The sequence below is a fragment of the Coloeus monedula genome (genome assembly GCF_965178545.1).
Source record: "Coloeus monedula genome assembly, chromosome: 17".
In the NCBI taxonomy this organism is placed as follows: Eukaryota; Metazoa; Chordata; class Aves; order Passeriformes; family Corvidae; genus Coloeus; species Coloeus monedula.
The window spans coordinates 10,244,726-10,265,355 of record NC_138797.1 but is presented as its reverse complement, the minus strand read 5'-3'; the positions used below and the strand labels follow the sequence as shown (position 1 = coordinate 10,265,355).

The 20,630-nt window shown below is 50.5% G+C and overlaps 1 protein-coding gene across 3 annotated transcripts in view; it reads right to left on the bottom strand.

The window, feature by feature from the left end:
- Window positions 1-14,501, bottom strand: part of KCNQ2 (potassium voltage-gated channel subfamily Q member 2) — a gene marked incomplete at both ends in the record, with an annotated part of 64,554 nt that extends 50,053 nt beyond the window's left edge. For all 3 annotated transcript variants that reach the window (XM_082292643.1, XM_082292644.1, XM_082292642.1), the window contains one exon: window positions 14,206-14,501. In XM_082292643.1, the coding sequence (XP_082148769.1) occupies window positions 14,206-14,501 (296 nt within the window). The remainder of the gene's footprint in view (window positions 1-14,205) is intronic.
- Window positions 14,502-20,630: the final 6,129 nt, after the last annotated feature.

Genomic DNA, 20,630 nt, shown 5'->3' with positions numbered 1-20,630 from the left:
TCAGGCTCAGACAGCGCCAATCAGGTGGTGACCAAATCTCTGTGGATCTCCTGACTCCTAAAGCAATGGATGAACCTCAAACGATTGCCCTGTCTGGCTGCCCCTCTACCTAAAATTTGGACCTGTTGGCTGGTTTTCATCGAGTTTTCCAAAGTGATGGGCAGCAGTGAGGATAAGAACCTCTTCCCCTCTGTTTTTGCCCCTCAGAGGAGGCTGCCATGTGAGCTCCATGGGGCTGGCACACACCAGCCAGCCTGGGAAAGCCACGAGCTCCCGGAGAGCAGCTCCCCCGTGTTCCCCCGCACAGCAAATGACAGGTTTGTTCCCTCTACTTATTTCCCTGTGCCAGTAAACACAACAATAAATAGCAAGCTGCAGGAGGCAGATGATTGTGTGGTGAAAGGTGGAAAACATCTAAAAATGATTTAAAGCAGGGAGGAGAATAGGAAGAGAGAGCTGTGGATTATAATCTCTGAGGAGGAGGAGGAGCTGCTCGCCTGGGCAACGGCAGCAGAGGTAGGGAAGGTTTTCCTTCCCACCCTGCAGCTCCTTGCTCCGGGTGATGCTCAGGTCCTCTGTGCAGGTCCCTCCTTGCAAAGGTCCCCAGACCCAGCCCTGGCATGGGACACCAGCAGCCCCAGCCCTGGGACAGGAGCAGGGGCAGCACTGCAGGGGCTGGACCCTTTAAAAACTCCTAAGGAACAGGGACACAGGGCATGGACACTTTAAAGCTGAAGAGAGATTATCTAGCTGCCATTTCAACACGCTGGTAAATCAAAGTCGATGGAAGCCATATGCTCTGCTGGGAAGCATCCATCTCGTTGCCAGGGAAACATCCTTCTCATTTAAAATGGCAGGCAAGGGCTTGCAAAAATCTGCTTTTAACTCCCTTTTCTCAGGCATGATCCAAGTCCCCCAGCAGCTCCCCCAGCCCTGCGGCATCGAGCTGTACTGCTGCCTGGGAGAGCTGCTGCAGCTTAGCCTGGGAACACGAGAAGGAGATGGTGCCTCTCCCGTGGGGTCCAGAGGAAATCAGAGCCAGCCTGGCAGCAGTGAGATCCCACATCAAATTCCCAGCTTAGTCCCAAGCCAGCTTCCACAGTTCATTCCTCTGGAAAAAAAACAGGGAATCACCTGCCTGGGTCACATCCAGCAGCTCCACTCAGGGATGCTGCAGGTGCCTGGTACAGACACACACATTTGTGCCCAGCTGTGGGGCAAGACCCTGCTGCAGCAAGGGAATGACCAACAGCACGACTATGGCTGGGTTTGTGCTGCACAAACCATCTCCTGCAGAGCTGCAGGTGCCACCCATTCCTTACAAGCAGTGAGCACGAATCTGACCTTGGGAATTACAGCAATCCGCAGCCAGGACTGCAGGCTCCAGGAGCTGGGAAACCAGCACTGAGCTCAGCAGCTAGCTGGATCTGCAGCTGGCCCTGGGTGTCCTGCTCTGCATCTGCACCTTCTCCTAGCTCCCTCTAAGCCAGAGGTACAGTCCTTGTAACTGTTCTAACATGGTCAGGCTGGTTTACCAAGGCCTCTGTCAGCTGCGGGAGGAGGAGGTGATGGGGATGTGGGAAGGAGCACTCCCAGAGCACAGTTTATAATCTGGCACCATGGAAGTCACGGCAACAAACACTCTTCAGCCTATTAACACTAATGAATTTGCATGGGATTTTGTTTTACACAGAAGACACAAACCAGTGCCCACTGGGACAAAACTGGACATCCTCTTGAAAAGATGTTACTTCTCTGTGTTTCCCTGTCACCTAAGCCTCTCATGATCACAGAATGGTTTGGGTTGGAGGGGGCCTTAAAGATCACCTCGTTCCCACCGTCCTGCCATGGGCAGGGACACCTTCCACTAGACCATGTTGTTCCAAGCCCTGTCCAACCTGGCCTTGAACACCTTCAGCCCCTTTTTTTTTTTTAAACAGTTCTCATTTATTGTAAATCCCATAAGCAGATGAAGCCAAAACCAGAGCATTTTCTATTCTGATAAGTAACTATGCCTTAAAAACATTTATAATGGAGATCAGAGACAATATTTAATAATTCAAAACCTAGGAAGGCCTGATGGGACAAGGATACATCCTGAAGGCTCCTTGTCTGTATGGGAAACGGTTATTGCAGCTGGAGGAGGGAGAGGCTAGGGTTACAGCCTGGGGAGAAGGGATGCTGGATTTTTATGCTGCAGGCATCCTGTGTCACTGAATTCCTCTGTACCTCAGCTCCCAACTGGAAAACGGGGTGATGATTCCCCCCAGCACACAGAGGCACACCTGAGGTTAATCTCGGGTCTAGCTCAAGATATGTCCATGACCCTCAGCAAGCAATAAATCATTCTGGAGTAGCACAAAGCCTGGCACAAAACCACTGCAAAGCACACCAGCAACCAGGGCTCACGTGGACCAGAGCCAACACAGCATCTTAAGCGACAGCACAAAGCCACCCGGGAGCGCACAGGAGCAGTGTCCTCCAGCACATGACCCCAGGCCATGCCCAGCACCACAGCCAAGGGATTGGTCCTCCCCTAGGTAAGAGCTCAAGGCAGTTGCAACAGTCTTAAACCCCTCTCCCGGATGCTGACTTGGCTCCGGAGCCAGCGGCAGCAGCCGGTGCGGAGCCCGCGAGCAGACGCCGCAGCACGAATCCCCCACCAGGACATCCTGCTCCTGCCAGAGCCGGGCAGGAGTCACCTTCACTCGGTAGCATCGGAGCCAGATCTCCCTGGCGACTCATCAGCCAGCTCCGAGATATGCTCGGGCTGTCTGGGAATTATGTCAGCGGGCACTGTAAATATCCAATGGCCCTTTTATGATCCCGCACGCTCCTGCTACCTCCCGCTTGGCTCGGAGCCGCGCGCGTGCTCTGTGCTGTGTGCTCAGGACACCAACAGTGATACAAAGCAATGAATGGATAACAGCCAGGTAGTATTTGGAGTCACAGCATCCTCAGCCTGCTGCTAAACCAAAGCAGGAGCAGCTCCATCCTGGTTGTGTAACCCAGCCTCACAGGACATTCCCCATAATTAGAGGGCCTTTCCCTGCAGTCCCATGGGGGCCATATGCTGCACTCGTGAAAGGATGCTTAGAGCTGAGCTTCCTCTCCAGCACATATTTTCAGTCTTCCCTAGAAACAGCAAAGAGCAAGAGGAAGCAGGAAGGAGGGGGAAAAAAAAGTTTAATTAATCTTCATTTAATTTCTGCCGTCTTTTAGCAAATGGAAAATAAGTGCGCAAGCCCATCAGGCCTGTGGTGCTTCCCTGGGCTTTACCAGCCCTTGCTTTTCCCAGATGAGATGCACATCCCACCAGGCCACTGCAGTCAGCAGGGAATGCCATGGCAGGGTCAATCTTGACTCCAGCCACTCTTCCCAACACATCCCGCAGGGATGTGGCTGCAGGGCAGATGGGCTTCCCCAGAAACAGATGGAGAGGCAATTCATTACCTTCATGAATTTCTCCATGGAGGTTCAGCTTTTTCTCTAGCGCAGGGTGGGGTTTGGGCAGGTGCTCCCTGCCAAACACACACCCACAGGCGGCTGCTTGCAAAGATGGGCAGCAAAAATGGCAGGTTCGATGGAGGTGCTCCCCAGGTGCCCGAGTTCTTGCACATGCATGGATCAAGTCCAGGCAAGATCTAACCCTGAATTATTAGCAGGTCTCCTAGGTTTGGCTGTTCCAAAGCTTGAGTGGAAACCTGAGATTGGGATGTGTCCCACTTATTTGAGATATTTACATTCCCAGCTCCTGGTAAAACATGTAGGATAGAAACAACTTTAGAGTCCCATTCCCTTGTCTTATTCAGACACTTTCCCTATAATTGCAACCTCAAATTATTCCCCCCATACTAAGACTGATTAAAACAGTCACCAATTTAAAACCAAGTTTCATACCTACATGGTGTTATCTAAACTGACAAAGGACAGGATTAGGTTAGATATTAGGAAGAAATTCTTCCCTGTGAGGATGGGGAGGCCCTGGCACAGGTTGCCCAGAGAAGCTGTGGCTGCCCCATCCCTGGAAGTGTCCAAGGCCAGGTTGGATGGGGCTTGGAGCAACCTGGGATAGTGGAAGGTGTCCCTGCCCATGGCAGGGGGGTGGAACGAGATGAGCTTTAAGGTCCCTTCCAACCCAATTCTATGATTCTATTTATCCCATTAATCTACTGATTCCCTTGCTAAGCCCCAGCAACTCTCTCTGTGTCATTTAACATGATTTGAGATGCTCCCACCAGCCACAACTGCCTCGGGGGAGCACAGGCTCTGGGCCTGGAGGGGCAGCTCAGAGAAGGTTTTGAATTACATCTGTTTTCTGTTGCAGAAAAGAAAAACATCATCAGCTACACAAGGCCAGTGCAGAAATTCTTCCTATCCCATCATTAGCTGGCACGGTAATGAGAAGCTGCTAATTAAGAATAGCATTAAAAACGTCTAGATGATATAAGAAGAAAATGTGGCAAAGAAGAAAAATTCAGTGCAAAATTCTGATAAATTACAGCCAAAGAGCTCAGGAAATTCTCCTTCTGTCTAAGTCTTTTCCCTTCCTTACAGGAATAGCCATAACTAAGAAAAAGACCATGACAGAGATGTGTGTCCCCTATCCACAAGAACCAAACCATGAGATCACATTAACCAAGTTTCTTTAGTGCTGATACGGATTAAATGCTTCGTTCCCTCAGGCTATGGAGACACAGCCCTCATGAAGTGCCAGCAATTGAGTTCAAGACATAAGGACATGAGGACTTGTCCCTCTGGCTCAGGGTGATGCTTAATTGGGTGTGAAGTCAGCTTTTGGATGAACACTGCCATTAGCATGCTGGCTTCTGTGCATCTCCCAGAGAGGTGCTCCGTGAGGGGCCCTCCTTCCCCCCCAAATTCACAGCAGGGCAGCTTTCTGCAGCCGTGGGCTGTGTCTGAAAAGGCCCATCCCGGGAAAAATGACCCAATGAAATTCCTGCACTGGCTTTGTCTCAGAGGAGCCCATCCACCTTAGCCCATGGCACCTCCAGTCCCAGCTCTAATACCAACGGAGACTGTTACATACACTCACCTCATCTCTCCTTCTCCCACTGATCAAAAACCCAACAGCACCAGCAAAGCAACCTCTGGGGGAAAAAGACGGTACAAATCCCACCTCCCCCTCAGCCATGAGCCACTGCAGAGCAAGAGCATCCCCTGGACAAGGACAGCCATTGTGCTGGGTCCCCACAAGAGGTCCCAGCAGCTCCACACCCCAAGATGGACAAACATCCCATGCAAGCTCCTACCCATGCTCCAGACGGCCATGCTCCTTCAGCCAGGAGAGATGGGATCAGTAGCACCGATCTTCCAAAGGATGGAGCCAGTTTGAGGGTTGGTTTTGTTGCTCATTCAAGCCTGGAGTCTTTATATAGTGTCAGGGCAGGATCCAAAAGCGGAAGAGAGACACCCACTCCCAGGGAGTGTAACACACACACTGAAATAAATAGCTCCCTGCCTAAGGGGATGACTCAGGAATCTCACTAGTCCTTAAAGCACAAATCACTGCTAATAAACCCCAGCAAACTTGGAGGAAGGCCTAGCAAGAGGTCAGCTGGGCAAGACTTGGCATTTCCAGCCTTGCCAGGCATAAAGGAAGAGGAAGGATGAGTAACCACTGAAAAATAACAATGTCCAGCATTGAAGCAATGGTCACACCAGCCTAAGCCCTGCCTGCAGTCTACCTGCCTCCAGAGCATTGAGTAGTCCTTGTTATTGGGGAGATGTTTTAGTTTTTACTGCCCCTCCGGGAAGCACTCAGGCTTAGCCACCATATGGCTTGAAGTGGCAGGAGGCAACAGAGCCTCACTCCCTGTTTGTCCAGCTATAATATACAGATATTTATGTTTACCTCTTTTGCTCTCCTCTTGAGTGAAAGATGGAGTGCTCTTACATCCCTTATTATGTTCTTCAGATCAGGTAACAAACCTCCCAGCAAGCATAAACTCAATTGATGGCCACTTGGAGACTCTGAGTTGATCACAAACCCATAAACATGCAGGAGAACGTCTCCCAGAGCTGTCATTTCACTGCCACATGTAACACACTCCAACAGGACAAAGTCAATAGGACCCATTCACAGCCCTCTACGTGCTGCATCTGTAATGAACAGCCAGATCACAGCAAAGCATCCCTCTGTAGGTGGTCCGTGTCATTGGGAAGATGCCACCTTCATCCTCCCAGCCCAACGTTAGCCCTGCTGAGGTTCTCAGGCCACAGGTTGGCCAAAGCCAACCCCACCTTCCTCTGCAAACCCAAGGAGCCCAGACAGAAACCAACCAACAATCAAAAAGCAAATCAGGCAACAGGAAATGTCGTTAAAAAGAGAAGGGGAGCAAAGAGAACATCTACCAGCAAAGCTCCAACAGCTATTTTACACCTTTTCTGTGTCTTGACTGCTCAATACACCAAGTCTTTCAGCAGGGACTGGCTCTTTTTGACTTGATGGACAGAACAGAACCTTGTAGACTTCTACTCCTTTTAGGGGTGCTTGTACACTGCTGTAATATTAATAGAACAATCTTTTCCCCTTTCTATTCATTTTAACTATTCTTTGACTGATTTTTTCTTTTTCCTTTGCACCCCATATCAGTTTTTCCCACCACATCAACCCAAATCTGCAAGAAACAGACACTGCAGGTACCCAAACACAAACCACTGCCCTCACACAAGAGACACACGAGGGGTACACAAGCCACCCTTGAGTAAGGATTTCTGAGAGTTTATTTTTTTCCTGGGCATCATGATAACTTCATGGAGAGTGATGGGCTCGCTGTGGGAGCAGCATTAGGAGTGCCTGCCCTGCTGTGCTCATCCCTTGCAGTGCGAGACAGCAGCTCCGCTGCCACCCCAGCCCTAATTTGCTCCCATACTGTCACCTCCCCAGGGCTGGCAGAGCTCTAAACGAGAGAGCAGGACTGCCACGGAGATCAGGGTTTGTTTACAAATGAGGAATTTGTGAATGCCTGGGAAAGACCCTCCCGAAGGCAAGATCTGTCCTGAAGAGACCAAGCACCAGCCACGATGGACTGCCAGGAAGTTCAGATGAAGAGCAGTTGCCTCCGAACCCAGTCATTCCCTCTGCCTTTGCCTATCCTCTCGTTTCTTTTCCCTGTCCCACCCTCCCGTGGGAGGCAGTAAAAAAAGGAGGACCCCTGAATGAAGATGGCAACTGGGCACTTCCCTCTGAAACACAACTGGAGCTGCTTAGGAACTACAACCAGTGTCAATAAGGATTGATTACTTCTGATTTCTCCCAGTCTTGTGTTGCAGATCACAAGAGTTGATCGGGGTTTGCTATGAAAGTTCCATTCTCCAAGGTGGATCTCAGATCCAGGTCATCCCATTTCAGTGTGGATCAGCTTCATCTCTCCCATTCACCTTACCTGGTGGGGTGTCCACAGCGTAGTTCTGGCTTTGAACACCCCAGTTCCCACAGGCTGTGGCAGGAGGTGGGAGATGCCTCAACTCACTCCTGGTTTTCAGTTTGAAATCCTGCCAGGCTCTGTCTTCTCTCCTCCTTGCCTGGACTGGTCCCACCCAGCTCTCACTGAGGTGTGCAAGGGAATTTCAGCTCCCTCTGCCATCAACAGAGAGAAATGGACACCTCCACATGGCAAACCTGCCCACCTAAGCCTGCACTGAGGCTCCTGTGGGATTTCCACGAGGAAACCAGCATGTATCTGAGTGTCACCACATTCACAATGAAAGCCCACTACGCCTTAAACATCTGGACGTTATAGGTCCCAAGACAAATCAAGTGACTGCTCAGTTACAGGGCTTGCACCCAGCAGTCCCAGTGACTCTGATGTAGCTTTGAATCACCGCCCTACAGCAGCAAGAGCAAGAGGTGAGAAGATTCCAGAGGTTTTCTTGCTTCCTCTCTCGCAAAAGTCTGCTTTTGATATCCAATCCACTCAAAAAAAAATCACTGGATGGATGCTCACCAACACCAAAATTTTTCCACACATCTAAAAAGCACATTAAGATGCTGGAGCGATGCCAGAGAGAGACCAGAGAGTTCTGCAGGAACTCTCTGCTTTTGCTCATCTACTGGCAGTTGTACAGACAAGAAGCCCCGAGGCTGTAACGAAGCAGCTCTTGCCATCCCAGCCAGTGCCTTGTGTGAGATACTCCCCATCAAACACTGAGTAATTATTTCAGTGCCTCACAATAAATGCACACAACGCCCCCAAGACACCTCTGCTGTCAGTGTCACAGGAGGCTGCGTTTGCAGCTCACCCAGGATAAGGCCACAAGAACCACGTGGGGAGCCGAGGTCACCACAGCTTCAGGAACTGAGCAAGTTCACACAACTTGCTCATCACACAGCTTGCTCTTACTGGGAGAAAAGATTTACATTGAAATTTACATTGATCTACTCCTGCAGTTCTGGTGGAATCATCTTTTGTCACAGGTGACTGTCAGAACAGCCCAAGTCTTTTTGTCTTGTAACCTGATTAGGAGGCATTTAAATACATGGTGGTGAAGGACCCAGCACCCACCGTCCTTCTGTGCTACCTGGTTTTGCCATCATGTGCTCACCCTTCAAGTACATCTAAATACACTCTAAATGCATTCTAAACACAGTCATGAAACCCAGTTCAGACCACCACAACAATCTGGCTTTGCAATGCGGTTCCTTTAGGATCATGGGGGGCTAAAAATCACCGCATTACTCTAAAGAAATGTGTAGCTCAGTGTTGGAGACCCCTCTCTTTGATATACAGGGCCATCACACCAACAGGGACAGGCCATTAACCCTTTGTAGGAACCACTCAGCTCTACCATATCTGTTCTAGAGGAGATTACATGGCAGGAAAAGGGACTGGCACATCTCCTTGTCACCACTATTTAAAGAATAATCTGTTCTTCTGGAACTAAGAAACCAACTGAGCATTTGGGCTACCTTAAAAAGGGTTATACAGGGCTAAGTGTTTGCTACTTAACTCCCAGAAGCCAAACACTAAATTCACATGCTTTGTATCCTTGTGAGCACCATTGATGCCTGGCAGGCAAACCCTCTGCCCTGCTCACCCTGTCTTGCCAAAGGAATGACACCGTGTCTCACCCTGTCATCCCTTCCTTCTGCTGAAATGCAAAAAAAACCAAATCAAGAAACCTGATTTTTTTTTTTTACCATATCTCTTTGAGCTATGCCCATCTTCCCTTTAGTACAGGATTTGGGGCTTGCCTTTTGGGTTATTCCTTTCTTTTATACATCGAGCCATAGCGAGACTCATCTAGTTGAGGTGTGTTGCAGCACAAAGAGGAGGTCACCCAGGGGATCAGCTTGTTTTTCATTTCCTTAATGTCAGTGTGGGGCGAATGTGATGGCTGGAACGTGACACATTAAAGCGACTGTAATCAGGTTGCTCCCACCAAGCTCTGAGTAAGCAGCTGGAGAGGAGCTCGTGAGGCATCCCACAGGGAAGGTCCCCTGGTCCCTGGGGTGGACACAACCCCACAGCTCAGGGCAGCAGCAGTGGAGGTCAGAGCCCAGCAGGTCCATTAAGATCAGCACCTGTGGGAGATCTGTACTGGCCCCTTCATCCCGCTCAACCTGGAGGGGGGAAGGAGAAGCCAGGAGAGGTCCCTGTACGTCGCTGGTGGATGGGCTGAGTCTGGTGGCATCATACCTGCCCACAACAACCCTGGCTGTGGGTGAGGGCTGCCCATGAACCACCACTCCTCAGGGCTTGGGGATGGACAATCGAGACTGTCAGACCACATTTACCCCGAATTCTGATGTAAGAGATTATCTGGGAATGGATCTATGTGAAATAACCATGCTTTTATCAGTTCTGAGGGGTGAAAGGGGTCACAAAAGAGGCCACTTCTGCAAAGAGAAACCTGGAACTCCAAGGAAGCACCTCATCCACTATCCATGCTCCCCCCCGTGCCAGCCATGGCCATGCCAGGATGCAGGCAGGACACTGGAGAGAGAGGTGGCTTGTCTGGGTGAAAAGGGAAGAACAAATGGGATGGGGATGGTACAAGGAAATTTTAATAGAATTAGACAGGGAGGAAATGTTCCTCCTTATTATAATTTAAGTCCATGCACTTGCTTAATTAACTAAATGTATGGTGCACAGTATGCAGATGAAAAATGCACCCAAACTATTTTTAACACAGTTAAAGAGACGCATTAGGGTTGTAAATTCTAAGTAGGAAACGCAAGAATTATGTTGGTTCCTGAGCACACAGCTTTAAAAGTGCCTGAATCCAGGCTGTTTTCGTGCCACTGCTCCAAAAGCTGCCCCTTCATCAGCTCAGGGACCCAACATGAGCAGCTCACCCAGGGATCAGCAAATGTGTCTCCAGACACCTCAGACCATGGGGATGCCCAGTGCAAGTACATTGCTAAGGCTGGCACAGAACAGTCATCCCTCCTGAAATAAGTTGGCAGGTAGGGACAAAAATCACTTTCAAGTATTACAGCCCTTCCTGAGCACAGGGCAGGTTACAGAAACCAAGCCAAAAGGACTAGAAGGGTAAAAAAATTATTCAGAGTAATAAAATGGAAAAATTTTGGAAGCCAAATGCCCACATGTACAGAGAGCTACCCTGAGATCTAAGTGCTGTTGCACCCCTCAAAAAGCCTGACCTGCTCTTTAAACACAGCTCAACTTTTCAAGTTTCAGCTCAGCCTTGAACAGAATGAAGCCATGTGCTGCATTGTTAAGGATCTGCCAAAAAAACCACCAACAACAACAACAAAAAAAACCCATGGGGAGGAATAGAAAGATGTTGAGAGAAATATCAGAAGAAGGTGAGAGATAAGGGAGGCTCAGACCTCTGGGAGCCAGAGAGCACCTCTAGCTACACTCAAAAACAGGGCCCACCAGGCTCAGCTGTCCATGGGGTTGTGCAAAATATATCATATATATCACACACACAGCTCCCAAGAGCAGGTCACCCAGTTGTGTCAGTGTAGGAAGAGCTATTAAGCACAAAAATGAATCATGACACAGAAATATAAAACTGTGCTTTTGCTCACAGAGGTAACGGCGCTTTTAAAGAGGCAACATCTGAGATGAAACCGGGGTTGGGGGAGTGAGAGCTTCCCTGGTTTGAATTTCCCTGATTTCTTATGCATGAAATGCTGTGAAAGGGGATGATCGACAGCAGGAAGAGGTGGGGAATGAAATCAGATGGATTCGATCTAGGATGCAGCACTGGAAATAAATGCAACCTGCACAGGCATCTCAAGGCAGAGCATCAGTGGCCCGGTGCAGAACCAGCCTGGGCCTCTGCAGGCAGGAATTTAGCAGAGGTACTTACCCAGAGGCACCTCTCATATTTCTTGAAACATCTCCACACTGGGAGAGTCCCAGTAGTTTTTGTCTTGGCTTTGGATGCAGGGAGCTGCCTGAGCAGCCCCGGAGCAGCTCCATGCCTGGAAAGGCAGCTGAGTCTGTGAGCATCTCTACGAGCTAAACCCCAGCCTTGCAGCATCACAAACTCACTCACACTGGAAATAAATCTCCATGCAAGAAAGTCCCTGTGAGCAGCAGGAGCAGGGAAATAGCGGTGCTGGTAGTAGGGGGGGCTGACTGAGCCCAAGACAGTGGCACGACAGGGCATTCTCATCCACAGTCTTCTTCAGGACTGCCATTCCTGCAGGATGAGGGCTAAAGGTACTTCTGTGCTCCAGGCTTTGGCACAAAATGGGGTTTGGAGGAGACAGAGTGGCCCCAATAGCACAGGTAGGGCACTGCACTGGTTATCGGGACATAGAAATGGCTCCAGCTCTTCCACACAAACTTTGTGACCTTGAGGCAATCTTGACATCCTACCACATCTTTGAATAAGCTTTTTATCTGTCCTGTCTGCATTACTGACTTCCAGTTACAAAACCCATTCCAACACCCACAGACCTGGCACAGGCCACACTACACTCACCCGGGCAGCAAGGGGGGGTAACTGATGCAGGAGCTTATCCTGGTAACTTTGTGTGAAGTTTCCCATATCCTTCAGCTCTCCAAACACTTTATCAGCAAACTGCCAAGGCTAAACCTATCATGTGTATGGTACAGGACACGGGAGTCCATAGAACTTCCCAATGCACTGTAAAAAAATAATGATATCACTGCCGCTTCACAGACATTGGTGCAATTACCACTTCAGCCCTGAATTCAGCCTCCATTTCCCAGCAGGTACGTGAGGGGTGGGGGCAGAGGCTGGTTTTGCACGGCTTCCTGTGGTGTCACAGTGGATACAAGTGGAGTCACAAGCCCAGAACAAATGCAGGCACTTGGGCTGGGGGGGATGCAGCTACATGGTGAGAGCCAGGGGGCACTGGGAACAGCCTGGCACTGGGAACAGGGAAGTTTAGGGTGACCCTACTCCTGCCCTGGGAGCATTCCTGGCTGCCCAAGCAAACCCCGCCGCAGAGAGCCAAACAGGTCAGAAGTTAAGACAGAGCAGCTGAAGAAGCCAAAGATGTTTGTAAAGCCCTCACGGACAAGCTTCACCTTCTGCTTGACATTCGGCTTTCAGCCCCTTCCATCTCTGTCACTGTCACCCCAGCATCCCCAGCTGGGGTCTCACCTGCATTTAACGCTGCACACAACGTCCCCACCCTCAGTGCACACACACAGGCAATAACCCAGCTCATAATGTGAATATTTGGCCCCTCCACATGGTTCTGGAAGATTTTGCGACACAAACCACCCACAACTCCAGAGGATGGATGGCAGCACGAAGGGTGCTCAGTATGCCCAGTGCTGGACTTCACACTCCTCATCGTAGCTGCAACTGAGCTCCACAGATGCTCTCTCTTCTCCTCTCCCATTTCCCTGGGGGGATGAGCTTCCCCAAGGACCCCAACTCGCTGCAGTGCTCAGCAAAGCTCCCCCTTCCACCCAGCCAGGATCTCCCCTCTCCGACTGGTCCCACCAACACCTCCAAGGAAGGCCTCATTGTACAAAATGGCTGAGGAGCAGAAAGACACATCCCAACTCCTTATCTTACAGCAGCATAACAGCAAAAGGATGGAGGGGGGAAAAAACCAGAAAAATCCCCAAAAATCCTTTTGCTATGGCTGGCAGAGGCCCTGGCTGTGAGGAAAAATACAAAAACTAAACAAAAAAAATATTGGCACCAGGGTAGGAGCATCCCAGCCTGAGCCCAGGCCTGCAGAAGAGCCCAGTGGGACTGTGGAAAGTCCCAGAGGGAAGGGAGTTGCAGTAACACCGAGATTTATCTTGACCCTCCCTTCGCAATCCTGGGAACAACGGGAAGTCATCTGCTCTCCTATGCAGCAACGCTTCAGAGATGGGAATCCTTCTGCCAAACGCGGGTCAGCGGGGCCATTTCTGCCCAAAACCCGGGTACCAGGGGGGAGATGTACACCCAAGGGATGCTCCTTTGTTTACCGCTCGGCCGTACAGGCAGGGAGCCCCAGACACTGATTAGCATTTCTTTCTAGACACATCTCCCATTCAGACGCTTCCCACAGGGGACAAGAAATACCTCCAGAACCCTGAGCAGAGCCCCAGAACCAAGCCCAGACCCAAACCGACTGCAGCCAGCCAGAAGGCAAAGATGGGGCCGGGGAGGGAAGGATGCTGGGGGGTGGGGGGGAGGAGAGACGGTGCCTGAGCAGAGCTTTTTGTTCCTCTGCTCACAGCATTGCTATGGTGATTTCAAGCAAGACGGAGGAACAGTCGCTACCCATCACTCCCGCTGCTCCAGCCCCCTGCACCGACCGCATGAGCAGCCCCTTCCCCCGCAAGCAGGAGCGGGCAGGGGGCGACAGGGGTTCCTTGCATCGCACCTCTCCTGGGAACCACCCGCCAGCTCTGCAGGGGCAGCTCCTTCCCCCCCGCCCCCTTCCCCGGATGGCCATCACCGCCCCGTCCCCGGGCACCGCCTGGGCTGGGGCGAGGGATGCGGGATTCGGGATGCGGGATGCAGCGGCGACCCGGCCGGGCGGCCCGACTGCTCTGGGAGAGGATGGGGGGCAGCGGCTCAGCCGCCGCCCCCCGCAGCATCCCCCGGGGCTCCCCAACCAGCCCTGGCACCCGGCATCCCTTCCCCGCACCCGCTCTGCAGCTGGAGCATCCTTCCTCTCCGGCGCATTTGGGGGGCTGAGGGGGTGGAGGAGGGCACACCGAACGGGGGGGGGGGGGGGGGGGGGTCTCTGCAATCAGGTTTGCCCCCCACCCTTTTACTCACACGTATGCGTGGTAAATGAAAGCCCATCCCCGCGGTCTCTCCAGCACATTGTAGAGGAAATTCTGCAGCTTGCGGTAAAAAGCATTCCTTTTGGGGGGCTTCCCGCTGCCCGAGACCCCGGAGCGGGGCTTGCTGAGGATGCTGCCCCGCTTGGAGCTCTCGGAACCGGCGATGAGGAGCGCTCCGTCCCGGCTGGAGTCCGGGGCGCCCGGGTCCAGCCCCACGAAGCCCACCTTGAGCTTCTTCTCCGCGGCGGGCCCCGGGTAGACGCCTCCGTTGCGGGATTTCTGCACCATGGTGGCGGCGGGGGACGGCGGGGCCGGGGGCGGCGGGGGGCTCCGGCGGGGGCTCCGCCCGCGCTCCCCGCCGCTGCTCCGCGCCCGGCGCAGCCGAAGCCGCAAGAGCCGCTGCAATCGGCTCCGCCAGCGCCGCCCCGCCGCCGCCCGCCCCCTTAACCCTTGGCATCCCCCGCCGGCAGCTGCCTCTCGCGCTGCCTCCACTCCCAAAAATCCGGGTTTGCCATTCCTCTCCCCCCAAAATTTTAAAAAAAAGCGACTCCGGCCGCGCCCCTCAAGAAAATCAGGGTCTGGCATTGTTCCCCCAAATGTAGGTTCCTCCGAAAGCGGGCTCTGACATCCCACTCTCAGATCAAGATACAACATCTTCCCCCTGCCCCCAACCCAGTGTCCGCTCCCAAAACCAGACTCTGTCACCCCCCTCAAAATCACCACGGGGAGGGCTCCTTCTGCACCCCCGGGAAGGGCTGGGCAGCACCCTGGGAGGGGATGCCCATCCCCGTGGTCCCACAGGCAGCAAGTGCAGACATTGCTGCAGCTTCACAGGAGGGACCCAATCCATGCCCCATGTTCATGAGCCCACTCGGCAACTGTCCTGCTCCACCTCTCACAAATCCCAGCGAGCAAAGTCATTCCCTTTCTCCATGCTTCCCGAAGGCCCAACCTATCATCTTGGAAGCCCAAATTCAGCTTCCTTCACACACTGAAACCCCATCATGATGTGGTCACCAAGGGGTTCAGAAGCCAAACTCCCAGCATAGAAAGTCCATTTCCAGATGTGCTGACACAAATCAGCTCTTTAACACCCCAGTATTTATGGTCCAGTAGCACCATTTTTCCCCCTTACACCATGGCTGGATTCTGCCCCAAGGAATATTTCCTCCTGACACACCTTCACAGGACTCAGGAGAAGACAGGGAGACTGCAGAAGATATGACAGAGCTGCCTGCCCCACATAATTATCCTCCATGGAATGGGTTCTTAGCAGTGCAATGGGAAGACCAGCAATCAAATAAAATCAAGCCAAAGATCATCAGCTCCTTCCCAGTAACAGTTCTATCCCTTACAACCCAAAAAAATCACAAATGGTCTGTGAAGTGCACACCTCTGCATGTTCTTCTTAAGTAAAACAAGGCTTCAGGACAAAACTTTTTGTATGTAAAATGAACTGCAAGCTCAGATAAGCTGCTCCTTTCATCACAAATACCTCCACACAATGTTAGTAGGGAAGCAGGAAAATGGTGGCCCCGAGTTTTATGGCTGCAGGAGCCACCCAGGGCTGTGTTTCATTGGAAAACCAATCCTGCCAGTCTGTACTGTTACCAGCTTTTCCTGAAACTCATATTTAAATGAGAAAACCAACATAACCTTTTAGAGTACACTTCGCAAGTCCTGGCTTTTTGGTCCTCTCCTAATTCCTCAGGAGGATCCCAGTGAGAACTAATGGATAAGAGGAGCACTGAGATTAAAGCTGCTGCCTCTCACTCCCCAAACCCTGTCATGCACGTTGAGAGAAGAGCGAGCGTGGAGCAGCCCTACATTTTGTATGAACAGAACGTTTCCTGTGACCCATATTCTCTCCAACACATGGCTGAAAGAGAAGCCATCTCTGCAAGGCAGACAGAAAACTAAAGCTGGGTTAAATACTGGAAAAACAGATCAGCAAGTATGTCAGTGAATAAATTGCTCAATTCAATGAGGGGCCATTCTATTCATTATTTGTGAACACTTGTAAGATCATTAGTGTTCTTTAATAGGGTGGCCAATTACAAATGTGCCTGGCACTAATGTACAAAGTGCATTATTATAGATCCAGTGACACAGTCCCAAAGCAGGAAATATCCCCCTCCACAAAAAGGCCAACAACAAACAAAGGAAGCAATTTTCAATTAACAAATTCAAGATTACAAATACTCTGTGAGCCCTAAAGAAGAATCTGAATTCAAGCACTCGTCTTTGCCTCATTAGTTGGCCATTTGCAGTGTCACACTGCAGCACAGCTTTGGGTATCCTGCATCTCTGAGACCACCAGAAATCGAGAGTGGGAAAGGTAAGGGGTGGGATCTCACCCTTTTCAAGGCATGGGGGAGCTGAGGAAAGGCACGGCGTGGTTGTAGGGACTGTCAGGGATTGTTGCTTTGCTTGGGAGGGAAGCAAATCCACAAAGACAAGCCTTGAGAGCAAGTGGCATCAAGGATTGCCTCCTTTTGTAATCAGAGTCGTCCTTGAGAGATGGAAAAGGCCTGAAATTGTGGATGAAGGCCTGTTCTAGCCTCACCCTTTCTTTCTTTTCACCTCGGTCTCTTAGGGCATCTCTAACTCCATTTTTATACTATTGCATGGGTTGGCACCGCCAGCTGTAGTTGAGTGTTCAGAAGCACATGGCTTTCCCCTTTCCCGCCCCACCTCCCACCCCACCAGCTCACAGGAGCTGTTCCTTGATCCAGTCTCCAGTGCCTGGCCAGCTGCCGCCCTGAGAGGAGCAGCAGTCTCTGGGAACAGCTGGGACACAAACACCTACTGAGCTGTGATGTCCTGCACGGAGCCTGCAGCAGGTAATTTCAGAGATGAAGTCACTTGTGTGCTACTTCTCCTGGGTGGCAGAAGACAAGACACAGCCATTAACACTGGGAATTAATGAGGTATATAAAAGCAGGAGTGGGAAGGTGCTTTTATCTGATCCAAGGACATTATGTCTCCACAAACAAACAGAATTACTGAGTCAGTCCTTTGCTTTCAACACTCGTGATGGCTTTAAAACACAAACACCATGGCAGATAGCTTAGACCCTGAAGGTAGGACAAAATCCATCAATCCATGTTAAGATGCAGAAAGTCCATGCTCTGTCCCCTGGCAATTGTTGAGATGTAGTAAGAAATGACTGGTGTAAAAAATATGTAGAATGACTCCAGGGATAAATTTCTGCTTGAAACACTGAACGGGAGCCCTTTCTCCATCCCCACCCAGCTGGTGGTTTGTGTGAACTGTGCTACCCATAGCCTGGGTTTTGTAACTCACAACTCTCTCCCAGAGCTATTTTCAAACCCTAAAGCAGATGGCTTTACCTCCCCTCGTACAGGATGCTGCAACATCCCAGCAGCACTAACCTGCCAAGGGAAAAGACACGAACAGCTCGGTCTCTCTGCACCCAGTGTCCACCCATCTCACTCTGCTTCAGCTCCCCCTCACCTCCCACCACCCCATCCTCTTCTCTGAGCAGGAAACAGCCCCTGAGAGCCCCTGTCTATTGATTATTCATGTCTCTTCCCTGCTTGACTCTCCCCAACACATGCCAAATCAGTTTTGGCTTTGAAACCAGCAGCCCTGACCCAAGAGAGGTTGGTTCATACAAGGAACTCAACCTGGAAAGGGATGCCTCTCCAGCATAAGGTGCAGCCCTCAGAGAAAAAAATGCTGCAGGGAAGATAATTCACGTGCACAAATGGAGACAATTTAGATTTCTAAAATACAGATTTCCAAAAGAGAAAGGTGAGTGTGACATTTCTGGCTAGAATAGAAGGCAATGCTCAGCCAAAGCTTCCACATTTGGGAGGGGGAGATGTGGGCAGAGCTGCAGAGGATTGGCACGGTGGTGAGGACACTGGTGCAGAAGGCTCACCTCGAGAGCAAGAGGGCTCAAACTGGGCAGAGAGCAAAGGCTGCTCTTGGCAATCAGTCACGACCATAGTATCGCCACTGATTTTTTTTGACTTTTTTTTTAATCACCTGAAATGAAGATGCACCAGATGGTTTTCCAGTTCAAATCAAATCTGACAGTCATCAGTTTCAATGCTAATTAAGTTTCTATCAATTTTCATTAAAAGCCTTGATAGACAGAGGCTCCCCAATGTCTCCTTCTTTCCCCTCCAAAGGGGATTTTAAAGTGCTTTCTCATCTTTACCAGGCACAGGAAAAGGTACCCATGAGGAGGCCACCCCTCCCAGTCACTAAAAAAATCCTCAATCAGAATTTACAAGCAACATGCTGATAAGAAGAAGCCAGGCTCCCTTCATCCTGCTGCTGACAGAGCTGCTTATTTTATATTACATATTTATTGGATGCAAAATTTCTGTGCCACCATCCATCTTCCTGCCCTGTTCTCAGACAGCACTGACCTCATTGGAGGCTGCTCCAGAAAAACCCACGACAAATCCTGCTGTATGAGATCAGCTTGAGCTGCAGCTGGAAGTGTCTGACTGCACGAACAGAAATCTCCCCGAGTTACACTGAACTGACTTAGGAGACACACACACTCCATTCTTAACTAGAAATTTATATTCCTCCTTTCTAAGGGTGATTAAAATTGCTGCGATCTAAATATTAATTTGTGCTGTGGAGGCCTGACTGTAAAGAAAACCAGTTTCTGGAAAGAACATCTACTTGACTGGGCATGTGGAAGGAGAAACAAGTGGAAAAAAATCCAACTTAAGGTGAATTCTCTTGAGTTAAGTTGTGTTACTCTCAGAGCACCCACAAAGCATAAAATAAGTCACGGAGGGACCAGCACCCAGCCCATTTCCCTGTCACCTTTTGACTGCTCTGCTTCTGCTCTGCTCAGCCGCCACAAACCCTTCTGGCAAATTCCCCACTGGCCAGGTCTCCTTCCCCATCTCTACTCTCCATTGCGCCAATGGCTTCTGTCATTGCCCTCCAGCTCCATCTCCTGCCCTCGCCTCCTTTGGGACCACGTGTAATTCCCTTTCTTCATTTATACTGTTACCTTGAAGGTATTTTTAGCCCGTGACCACAGTTGCCCCTGAGCCTTCCTTTTCCCAGACTCTGTAAATTTAGCTCTCTTAGTCATCCCTCATGTCTCCCAGTGCTCACATTGTTCCTCCTGACCTCCTTGGGTTTTCGCCTCTTCCTGCACCCACAAGGACCAAAGCCACACCATCAAATATCCATCACCTCAGTGCTCTTAGACCTCATTCCCCATGACAGGGCTGCTCCAGGACCTCCTCCCACACCCTGATGGCCACCACAAGCTCCTTGGGGATGACCACTCAGAGATGGAGAAGATTTCCCACCAGCAGCCCCCTTCCCGTGTCTCCAAACCAGCGCTGGGCTCTCCACAATACCCAATTTACAGCAACAAAACTAAACTTGGTCTCACCTGGGAGCTCTTCCAGCCTTGCCTGGTTTCAGGAGCTTGGAACCCAGCTAAGGACTGGCTCTGCTCCCAGTAAAGCACCTCCCAGAACCATAACTGCATCCTGGCTGGGACTCAGTCCCATAAAGCCCATTAGGTGCTTTGTTCCCATTCAAGCACCTGCCTCCCACCAGCTTCAAAGCTGAATCAAAACCTGCATGAATATTTAGGAACTGGAGGTTGTCATCCAAAAGAAACAAGCCCATACTGAAATAGCTGATTCTGACACATCATCTCTGCAAGGAGGGGCACATCAGATTGCTCTGCGCTTTATCCTGCCATGGAAGGGAAACCAGCTCAAATAAATGGGCTCCAAATGGTCCCAGGTGTCCTGGGCTGGGAGGGACCTTCTAGAGCCCAACCTTGGTAGGTGCTGGGGGCATAAAAAGGGGGTTGGTGTATAGGGCACAAGATGCTGGGGCAGGATGTGAGGGGATTCCAGCTCTGTTGGGGTTACAGCACCTGGGGAGCTGTGCTGGATCACAAGGGGTGTGTGAAAGAGATAATCCCATTGTATCTTGTCCGAGGGATGGGGTATTCCTTAGAGAAGAGCAGGGAAAGGGGGTACAAGGTGCTGGCTGAGAGGGTCCCTGCCAGCAGGAGGGGAGCAGCATGAGGAGATGCAAAAGCTCTAAACCTGCATGGTGAAAGAATTGTTTTCTTTTTTTGTTGCAAAAGCTTTTTTTTTTTTTTTTCCCCAATTTTTTTGTTTCTTGCTGAAATGTCAAAATCTCCAGATGTGGCAAGTAAGAAAACCAAACCCAATTACTAAAATACTGAAAAGATTTAAGGTGAATTATTTTACCCCTTCATTATTGAGAGAGATTAAAAAAAAACCCTTCCAAATCTAAAAAAATCTGCTTTCCATTTCTTCCGTGTAATTTTTTTCCATTCCAAAAATGCTAAAGAAGGAATATTAGATTTTGATTTTAGTTAGGAGGGTTGCTTTTGATCCACGTTTCAGGTTAAAAAATGGAAGT